General features: G+C 42.8%; 5 protein-coding genes across 5 annotated transcripts; 3 read left to right on the top strand and 2 right to left on the bottom strand.

Annotated features, from left to right (window-relative positions):
• Positions 1–85: 85 nt before the first annotated feature.
• On the bottom strand, positions 86–1,744 carry O0I10_004024 (uncharacterized protein; the record flags this gene model as incomplete). The annotated part of the gene is made up of 7 exons (XM_058484090.1): positions 86–370; positions 433–582; positions 644–927; positions 994–1,290; positions 1,361–1,513; positions 1,575–1,611; positions 1,670–1,744. 7 exons carry the CDS (start codon positions 1,742–1,744, stop codon positions 86–88), a joined length of 1,281 nt encoding a protein of 426 aa, XP_058345078.1.
• A 1,851-nt stretch (positions 1,745–3,595) lies between these two features.
• O0I10_004025 (uncharacterized protein) lies at positions 3,596–6,209 on the top strand (the record flags this gene model as incomplete). Its single annotated transcript, XM_058484091.1, has 5 exons — positions 3,596–3,890; positions 3,959–4,753; positions 4,810–5,171; positions 5,226–5,618; positions 5,679–6,209. 5 exons carry the CDS (start codon positions 3,596–3,598, stop codon positions 6,207–6,209), a joined length of 2,376 nt encoding a protein of 791 aa, XP_058345079.1.
• A 472-nt stretch (positions 6,210–6,681) lies between these two features.
• On the top strand, positions 6,682–7,315 carry O0I10_004026 (uncharacterized protein; the record flags this gene model as incomplete). Its single annotated transcript, XM_058484092.1, has 3 exons — positions 6,682–6,751; positions 6,820–6,847; positions 6,910–7,315. 3 exons carry the CDS (start codon positions 6,682–6,684, stop codon positions 7,313–7,315), a joined length of 504 nt encoding a protein of 167 aa, XP_058345080.1.
• Positions 7,316–7,524: 209 nt separating this feature from the next.
• O0I10_004027 (uncharacterized protein) lies at positions 7,525–9,146 on the top strand (the record flags this gene model as incomplete). Its single annotated transcript, XM_058484093.1, has 6 exons — positions 7,525–7,692; positions 7,751–8,200; positions 8,263–8,545; positions 8,611–8,700; positions 8,764–8,867; positions 8,928–9,146. 6 exons carry the CDS (start codon positions 7,525–7,527, stop codon positions 9,144–9,146), a joined length of 1,314 nt encoding a protein of 437 aa, XP_058345081.1.
• Positions 9,147–9,963: 817 nt separating this feature from the next.
• O0I10_004028 (uncharacterized protein) lies at positions 9,964–10,527 on the bottom strand (the record flags this gene model as incomplete). The annotated part of the gene is made up of 4 exons (XM_058484094.1): positions 9,964–10,153; positions 10,212–10,321; positions 10,385–10,399; positions 10,450–10,527. The coding sequence occupies 4 exons, from the start codon at positions 10,525–10,527 to the stop codon at positions 9,964–9,966; spliced, it is 393 nt and encodes a 130-aa protein (XP_058345082.1).
• Between the last annotated feature and the right edge of the window lie 202 nt (positions 10,528–10,729).

A 10,729-nucleotide genomic window follows, 5' to 3' on the forward strand; every position in this document is an offset into this window, starting at 1 on the left:
TATCGTTTTCAAGTCATTGTTTATGATCCAATAATAATAAAGGGAGAATGAAAAAAGGAATGAGAGCAATGTTGCTATGCTAGGTTTAATCTTCTTCTTCACTGCTATCATCTTCGTTCTCACGCAACCATTGCACAAAAGCAGCCATTTGCTTCAAAAAGACAGTCTTGCCTTGGGGCTTGTGTGCCTTGTCAGCCCAAAAAACGATGGCATTATCGGAAAGCACATCGTTCTTGTAGAGGAGCTGCACAATTTGGCGGAAGAACTTGGTGAGTTTGGCATCCTCATAGCAGGTGATTTGGACGTTTTGAAGGAGGACAAGTTCGGTCTTGGGAGAAGTAGTGAAGGTTTCCAAGACATCCGTCCAGCTCTATATTACGTATGCCAACATGAGAAAATGATGAAAACAAAGGATGAAGAAAATAAACATACCTTGATTGCACGTAAAGCCTGCACCTCCACTTGATCTGGTCGAGCATTGATCACGTCGACTGTACTAATAACAGCCATCCAGATAATTTGGATCATTTCAGGCTCACTGATCTTGTTGTCCTTCATGACTTGCTTGATTTCAGTGATGACCTATGATACACACACAAAAAGTCAATACACGAATGGATCTATAGATTATGTACAATCATACCTCCTTGGCGTTGGCGTCCTCATCAGTCATCATGGCATGCAATTTAGCCAACAGATCCTTCTTGATAGAATCCATGACATTCTTTTGATGGAATTCAACGAGCTCCTTCATATCCTGTGCTTCGAAATGACGCACAAGACAATCCTCCTCACGCTTGTTGGGTGGGAAGAGCTCAATCAGCTTTGAATCCATATCAGCGTTGACGAGCATTTTGCCCAATTGGTCGATGCCTTGTTCGCTCAAAATCGTTCGAAACACCGAGGTGGCAAACTCAAGCGATGCACCTATCATGTTCGAATGAATAAGAGGGGGATCAATCACAATGAATACACACACACACACACACATACCATCTTTGACCAAATAATCCTTCAAAAGCACCTTCATGACGGAAATTCCTGTAAGCTGCGTGGTGATAATGTAACCCGTGGCCATGGCGAGTTTGTTGCACTCCTCGGACTTCCACTTGTTGATAAACTGCAACACATGCTTGAGGGTGTCATCCAATGATTTTTGAAGATACTTGTAGCGACGGATGAGCTTGTTAAAGACCTTGACATGTTTCTTGATGACTTCAGGATCATCGGGAGCAGAAAAGAGACAAAAGGAGCTTCGCTCGGCACTGGCATCAATGATACCTCCTGGTTCTAAATATACGTACGTGCATCCTGTTAGTCAAAGAAGAAGAAAAAACTTTTTTCATGACCCTCAACCTACCAACAATGCCTCCAGTAATAAGGATTTCCCAAAGAGAGTCGGCGTACTTGCGATATTCGAGTGTATTTCCCGCCGCGTCGAGTTTGGACGAGATGGCGTCAAAGTTATCCTTGTCGATCGATGACAGATGCGTCAATAAGTTATCCCTGAAGACTAGAGTAGTTGTTCATGGTCAGATGACAGCCTCATCTCGTTCACTAATAAAAGGAATTACCTTCAGGCTCGTGTTTTGCTTGTGCTTTTTGAACACCCTAGCAACAGTGAGATGAGCTTTTTTGGTTACCATAATACCGCATGTGGCTTGCTTACCTTTCTTTGCTTTATCTTGACACCATGCAAAGCAGGTTTGGTATTGGTAGTAGTTTGAGATTGGGGAGAATTCATGTATTGTTGCTGGTTCCTTTCTTCTTGTGCCGAACTAGTGGAAAGTCTCGTACAAAGGGAAAAAAGATGTAAAGTGGAAAGTAATGGAGAAAAAAGTTGCTGCGTGGATCTGCAGCAAAAGCGTCATGCTTTTAACACCAGTCGATGCTTGACCAATGCAATCATGCATATCACACTTTCACTTCCGCCTTTTCCGATAATTACACGCTATCCCGTTCTTGTATGTCCCTTATAGATTATACCGTCACGAACCATTGGTGGGGTGTCTATCTATGTACCCATCATTTTCCACCACCATCACCACACATGCATACATACAACATATCACATTGATCACCCGTTTCCGGGAAAAACACTATCTTCTATTGCATCATGTTGTCATGGGAACAACATACACACTTGTAGTCTCGGTGAAACTTTTTGACGCTCATTTCGTAGCAGAAGTTTCTTGGATACTGCCACCTTCCTCTTTTTGCAATGGATATGGATGCTTCGAAGTAAGATGGGAGATTGCATGATTAGGAATAGTGATGCGCCTTCTTGCTAAAAGCAAGCACAGGGTTTGAGGATTGCAATGGAAAATGAAAGCACTGACCTGGTGGATGTACGCGCTATGATTAACCACGTTTTAATGCATGCCACCCAGACCAAGTCGAAATTTCCCTTAAGCGTGAATAATTGTTAGCTAGCACTGTATAGGTACGCGTACATTACAAAATGCATCTCTTATCTAGTGATGATCTCCATTTATCTATTTACTAAGGGTGATTAAGGAAATAGCTGGACTCCAATGCGATTGCTTCATGTATTGCTGTTGTCAAGGAATATGGTTGTTTGAAGATGCATATAACTATGGATGGTGAGATGTATACTCAGAGCAAACGATGGATGCTGGTTCTCATCAATGGATCCTATATATAGATACTTTCAATGCTCGGGATCAGGTTTCTCATAAGAAAAGCAGTCAAATCACATAGTCGGATTATGCATGTGATGGTTTCGGTGAATGTCTTTCCAGGATCAAGGAACATTGGCTTGATTTTAACGTGACCAGGAAGATTAGGAAGAATCATCACGTAGTACGAGTTGTCTTGAAAAAGAAAAAAGGTCGCATTTCTCAACAGCTTTATATATCGGGGTGAATCCAACTAATGTATCAAACCACTTACAAGTGTTTGCTGGGTGGGATATATTTATACATGTGTTGACGCATCCTTCAAAATAGCAGCTTCCTTTTGCTTGGGTACATCATTTTATTATACTATACTACGAGTAAATACCTGTTGCGATGGGAGTATAGGAAGCTTAAAAACAGGTATCTCATCACATTGCATAATGGTACTGCACGTATGGGTCTCCTTGTCAAAAGCGCACGTATGATTGATGACTGTTTTGACATGCCTTTTTATATACTTTGTACAAAAGGGGTTTGGGGAGATGCAGTGCTGAGCCAAGATTCTCAAGAGCAATCTCGTTAATTTGACCATTCTTTTTCGTGGAACCATCAACATTGGGCGATCCACCTATGATAATCCATGATCATGTTCTCTCGCTCTCTCTGTTTTTCTTTATCGTATGTGCATGTAATGTCCCAATAATGACATCAAAAAGTACATTGAACCATGAGGAATAAGAGGCAAGGATTAAAAGGAAAGAAGGAGAGTAATGAAAGTGAAGGATACCAAGTAAGCATGAAATTGACCAAACTCGATTTGTAACCTAGTTGTTTTTGTATCTCCCTTCCCGCCTTCTTTGTCTCGTTGCCGCTTTCATCCCCGCACAGCAGCTCTCTCTCTTGTCTTTGCTCCTTTTATCAAACGCTTCTTTTGCTTGCAGCTCATTCGACGAGCAATGAGCACCTCCGTCATCATCCCTACTTCTACATTGGACGATCGGTCGATACCCCCTTCTCAGGAGACCACTTCATACCACCAGCACACCGCCAATCACCAAGACGACGACACTATATCCTCCCATTCTGACAATCACAACACCAGCACAGAAACAACGGCAACAACACATATACCAACAACTATTGACAAGGGAGAGGAAGAAGAAGATGATGATTATAAAAGCATAGTCTCTGTCAAACAAGAACGACGTGAGTCGCAGGTGACCATTCAGGAACTGCCAAACACCACAACAGGTAACCTATGACACCATAATCAGTTGTCTCCCCGCCTTGAATTCCTTACCCGCCATGTATTCCTATAGTACGACGAGATAGTATATCCAACAAGAGCATCTCAACCACTCACAGCATCCATAATGATGATACCAGCAGCAGCAGCAGCAGTGATGATGATGAGGAACAAGAAGAATTCCAAGGTTTTATACCACAACAAGACAATACCAGCAGCAAAAGCCGATCGGATGACACAATTCCCTCGACTCCTTCATCAAAATCACCAAGTTCATTTGATGCATGTGCCAACCACAGTGATTATTCCAATGCAACATCAATTCAAGATGAAGAAGAGGAGGACAATTCAAAGTTGGATCACAAACAAGCGGAGAAACAACATGAGCGGGATGATAAGGAGATGCCGACGACGACAACGGAGGATGCATCATCATCATCTTCATCCATTGAAACAAAGGATTTACCTGCCATACCTTCCACAACACCATCCCATGATGAGAAACCACATCCACCTAAACCAGCAGCCATCGATACATCAAATTCCACCACACCATCTTCACGATTATTTGGTATTTGGTCAAGTATCAAGAGTGCATCAGGACGCTGGCCGTCTCAACAACAACAACCATCCCAACAAACGGCTATGATCATTGAGCATCGTGACAAAAAGAGCAAACGACTTTCTCAACAACATCGCAGTGCTTCAGAGCCTGATCTTGGTCATGAAGATATATTGACGCAAATGGAAAATCTCAACATTGCCAATACGAGTGATCCCAAAGTACGAATGCTAGTGGGTCTCAAACGTCAATCCGTAAGAGATAGTCTCAAGAGTCAATACTTGGGTCGAGATGATTTTGATTGGGGTAAAATGTCAAAAGCCGTGATTGTGTGTTGCTCCTCCACTAACCTCTTTTGATAGACTTTTGGGCAGGTCTCTTGTGTGATTTCGAGCAGACATTCAAAGCCAAGCAACCACTACTCCATCACGTGCAACATGGCATCCCACCTTCTATTCGTGGCATGGTATGGCAACTACTCGCCAATTCCAAAGATGCAGTGATCCACGACAAGTATATCGAGTTACTCAAGGCACCGAGCGCATACGACAAAATGATCCAACGCGATTTGGCACGTACTTTTCCTGGTCACAAGTTCTTCAAGGATAGAGATGGTGTTGGTCAAGAAGGGTTATACAACGTGGTGCGTGCATACAGTGTCCTGGATCAAGAAGTTGGCTATTGTCAAGGCCTTGCATTTATTGTTGGCCCTCTGTTATTGAACGTAAGTTAAGGGATAAAGTATGATACGCATCTATATTCATATGCAATAATGTAGATGCCTGATGACGAAGCCTTTTGTGTGCTTATCCGGTTGATGAATGATTATGGGTTACGTGGTCACTTCACACCTGACATGGAAGGATTGCATTTGCGCTTGTATCAATTCGACATGCTTGTGGAGGAGCATTTGCCACACATCGCACGACATTTGAATCAGCAAGGTGTTGGTTCAACCATGTATGCATCACAATGGTTTATGACACTCTTTGCATACAAGTTTCCATTGAACTTGGTGTTCCGTATCTATGATTTGGTGCTCGTACAAGGCATTTCATCCATCTTTCAATTCGCCATTGCTTTACTTAAGCGCAATCAGACGACTATCTTGGGCCTTGATTTTGAGCATCTTTTGAATTTCCTCAAGAATGGTCTCTTTGAAGAGTACAAGGTAACGCTGAATTGAATGATGGATGTTGTTCTATCATACTCATAGGTCATTTCATTCTAGGATGATGATCGGCAATTGGTAGCGGATGCATGTACCTTTGAAATCACTGCTCGGAGGTTACAGCAATTAGAAAAAGACCACAAGGTGCAAATGGCAAAAGAAGTAGCTGATGCACGAACGCTGGACCAGTTACAAAGGAACAACAATGATTTACGCAATCAAATCAGAGCATTAGAGCAAGCATCGAGCAATTTACAAAAGGAGCATGGCGACATTCACGAGCAGCTAAGAAAGACGCGAGCGGATTTAACACATGCGCACGATGAACGTTCTTCATTGCAAGATCTGGTGGATTTATTGAAGCAGGAAGTGGACACACTACCAAAAAGAATCGAAGCCCAGTGCAGGACACAATTTGAGAGCCTCTGTGTAGAAAACGCAAAGTTAGTGGAACGCAATTCAATGCTCGAGGACCAATTGGCAGGGATTGAAATGCTGGTCATTGATATGAAGATGAGATATGCCCAGACGAAGAACGAATGTGGCGAACTACAGCAAAAGCTCAATGATATGAAGAGAGTAATTGGATGAAATCAATAAACTTATTTATACACAAAGTCGAGCTTTTTGATGGTTTACGAGGATAGTTGGGGGAGGCATTTTCTACATTATGTACATGTACTCTTTGAAATAAAGTATACGCCATTATTGACGCATTTTTTGTACCGTGGTATGTAACACAGGATCCATGCGATCCGAGGTATGTTAGATCACCGTGTTCTTTGTGTCACCATGATGGATTACCTTCCACCCCCCTTGTCAAATGATTGTCACCTAGGTATGTAGATGTCTTTCTGACACAATCTTGGACTTGACCGTAGGAAAATGCATCTTGGCATTATTGCAACCCATGTTGATCCCCCAAGCTAGGGTTGTCTCGGAATTCTTGCTGACATGGGTTCCCGACGACCATGATGATGATGAAGATCCTTGACAATTATAAATGCTGGTGATCTACATGTCAAAGGTCGCGAGTTTTTCCTTTTCACTCTTTACGATCAACATGCAATTCAAGACCTTTTCAACTTTTATTGTTGCAGCTTGGCTTATGGCTGCCGTACGTTCAGTTGATGGTAAGAAAAAAGTGTTCATTGTCAACAACAATGATGCTCATCCTTTTATTGTTATCCTACCACCCTAGTGCCGGCATTGACCTCATTGACCTCAGTGTAAGTGTGATTTTCATACACATATACAATGGCAAACAATGATTCTTATGCGTATGTTATAGGATTGAATCGATCACGGCTGCTCCATCAACCAATACGCCCTTGTTGTCGTATGCTCAATCGGCTTATAGTCGTGTTTCTTCTGAAGTACAATGGTCGCAATCACAAGCTGCTGCTCAACAAAGTGAATCTGCCACCACTGAAGCTAATCCTTCTGGCACCGATGGAGCTGCTGGTGCTTCTGATACAAATGGCGCTGGTGGTGCTGGTGCTTCCGATACAAATGGAGCTGGCGGTGCTGGTGCTACTGATACAAATGCTGGTGGAGCTGGTGCTACTGATACAGCTGCTAGCACTGGTGGCACCGGTAACGAGAATAGTCAATCCATGGGCTCTTCCACCCAAGCCATGCTCTTGTCAGCTTCTGTGAGCGTTTTCCTTGCTAGCTTTGCTGCCATGCTCGCTTAAACAACATGTGAATACTGTTACTTAATATAATAAAAGTGAGATTCGGAGATTTGGAAACGAATAAGCTTCCATTGATGAAAGATGCATAAACATCCGTCGCACGTGGCTGCCAAAAAACCCGAGACTTTCAAGGATGCCCAAACTTTTTTTCTCTCTCTCTCAAGTTTCATTCTCCTTTTTCCTTCTTCGACTTTGGCACAAAAAAGACGATGGTCTCACCTCGCGTTGAGGACGATGAACGCTCATTACGAAAGACACGATCCCTGCATTCGTTGGCGTCGGCAGCAATGCCACCACCTGTACACTTTAAATCGCTCAAAGTATCAGAGGAACAATTACGGTGTATCAAGAAAAAGTCTGTACGCAAGTTTTACGAGGTAACCACCCAAACATATAAATGAACATGGACTACAATGATTGAATGGTATTTGACAGCATCAAAATGATATGATCAATCGCTTTATGGAAGTGGATCGCGTGGTCAGTGAATTGAAGCAAGGTATCCATGGACACAACGATTATGCAAATGCCCTGTCACCTGTACCACCGCCGCCAATCATGATTGATGAGGAACATGCTCTTCCCACTGGTGGCATGGATGAAACAACACGGCTACTTGATGATGGACGTGGTGCATCACAACAACAGCAACAACAGGAAAAGGGGACATCACGACCATGGTTGATTCATCTCGCCATCAACGTATCATTCATTGCCAATGTGGCTCTCTTTATTGCAAAATTCCTTTTGGCTTTATACTCGGGCTCTATGGCAATCCTCGCTTCAGCGTTTGAATCATTCCTCGACCTACTCAGCAATGGGATTATCTTCATTACCGTAAGGATGATGCGAAATCAGGATTGGTACAGGTACCCAGTTGGAAAGGTGATTAGTGGAATATGGGCTTTGTGTGTGAATGGGCAAGGATTAACCAATTCAATATGTAGGCTCGTATGGAACCACTTGGGATCATCATATTTTCAGTCGTCATCACCACCTCGTTTTCTCAAGTGCTCATTACATCCGTTGAACGTTTGACAGCTGGCGAAATCGAGACCATTGATTTAGATCCCCTCAGTGTGGCTATTCTCGTATCCAACATACTGGTGAAAGGTGTACTTTGGCTCTGGTGTCGATCAATCAAAGGAAGCTCAAGCGTTCAAGCTCTTGCTCAGGATCATGAGAATGACGTTGTATTCAATATTGCAAGCACTGTATTTCCTGTAGCAGGTATACATTTACATATGGCTAGCGTAAACAAGATCTATGCATGAGACTAATCTCATTCTACATAGCTGTGTGGGCGAAACAACCATGGCTTGATCCAGTGGGTGCCATTTTATTGTCGCTGTACATCATTTATGAATGGATGGTGCTACTTGTAGGCAAGTGATGTCGAAACAACGATGCATGGATCGTTGCTAATACGCTATTATTGGTTATTGCAGATAATATTAGGCGGATGACAGGGCATGCTGCTAGCGTCGATGACCTCAAGCAACTCACGTACATGGCTTATCGCTTTTCCAGCAAAGTTCAAGCAGTCGATACAGTAAGTGGCCTTTATGATCAATGCATTACCAACACGTTTCATATCTATATATGTATGTAGGTACGTGCATACTATGTTGGGGATCGGCTTTTGGTGGAAGTGGATATTGTGTTACCACCAGACTATCCTTTGAGAGAAGCACACGATATTGGCGAGGCATTACAGGATGCATTGGAGTTGATGGATAATGTGGAGCGAGCATTTGTGCACCTTGATTACAACCAAGTCCATGCCATTGAACACAGAAAAAAGCCGCCACTCTCAATAGGCAACGTATAATCAGATCGTCAATGACGTTATACCAACAACATCCATGTTCAATATATCCAATCCATGTACATAGTAGTATTGTCATTTCGGTTCATTAGGTTGCAAATAAACTGCTTGATCCTGTCACGGTATGCTTGTTCTTGCCATAACATGCGCTTCCAAGGAGCTATTTCATTATGAGCATCTTCTTTGAGATGATCATCCATCCTTTTTCCTTGTTTGTTCCCTGCTCTTCTTGTTCATCATCGTCGTCCTGGATTCTTGAAGAATCTCGTTATGTCGTCAATGGTGCGTGCTCGATGATTGCTTTTGACGATCCATTACTACCGGTATCATCCTCCATGTAAACGCGTTTCTGGTAGTCGTTGCCATGGGATCCTCCAACGTAGTAAGTTCAAAGTGTGATACGCCTTATATCAAATAAACCATCCCCGTTTGCTTTGGATTATGAAAAGGAATGGACGATACCTTGTTACCATAAAAGCAGGAAGAAGGGTTGTGTTGCTCCAGTCATGAGGGGATCGTAGTTACTCTCTTGGTCAATGAGGAAGGAACATAGGTCACGCACCAAGGTTGCTACTTTCACCATTGACTTCGTTTAAAGGCAATCATCATCGACATCCATTTATGCAGCAGCCTGTCAAGAGCATGTGTGTAACCACCACGTGCCATTCTTTCCATCGCTTCTTCACCTTGCTTATAGTGCTCTCAACACCATCCATCAAGAAGCGGACCCATCGCCCTTACAGCATATGTAAAGTATAAGGATATCTGTTTCTTAGAGTGTACATGATTAGGGGTGCGGTCTTTATTAGAACAAAGTTGGTCAATTCCCAAGAGCATCTTGTGTGAAAGTTTCAGGTTCGAGAGCTTCAACAAATCTAAGTTCAAATCGTGCTGTTGAGAAAAGCATGTCCACTTTGACACCGTTCTTCTTCCGTATCATTGGGTCAACGGCTGCTAGTGTTCTCCCGTGATTGATTCTTTCAGAGGCAGCTTTGCTCGCCTTTTCCCCGCTACGAATCAAATAATAAGTCATATTGCCGCATTTATACCCCATCCATCCTCCACTACCTTAAGGCAATAATATTGGTCATTTCAAAGCATGCATAAATAAATGACCACACTCTCCTCAACAAGGAGGCTTCCACTCTGGCCTTGGCCTTCTCAAGATGCGTGCCAATCTAAAGATCGAGCGCTTGAAGAATTGAATGATGTACCCAATGTATATCAGGCTGCTCATATACGTGGTTGAGTTCATCCTATGACGATGTTAGTCAACCCATTGCTCTCTTCATATGATGTAACATACCTTGCCATCAAAGGTGTCAATAAACTCCTGTAACTCGCGTGGTAATGCTGCAACCTCAGGTGCATTGCGGGACCTCATTTCTTTTCAACTCGTCTTCAGTGAAAGCGGTTGCCTACACTTTGTCCCATGGATCCAAGATTAAGGAATGGATGGACCTACACATCAATAACGATCGCGTCAATGCACGACATGATATCAGTTATGGATTACGATCGATGATATTAACGTTTCCTCTTTACTTACATCATGGTAAATATTTGGTGAGCCTTTTAATGCCGTT

Source organism: Lichtheimia ornata (assembly GCF_029851405.1).
Source record: "Lichtheimia ornata isolate CBS 291.66 chromosome Unknown scaffold00014, whole genome shotgun sequence".
NCBI lineage: Eukaryota > Fungi > Mucoromycota > Mucoromycetes > Mucorales > Lichtheimiaceae > Lichtheimia > Lichtheimia ornata.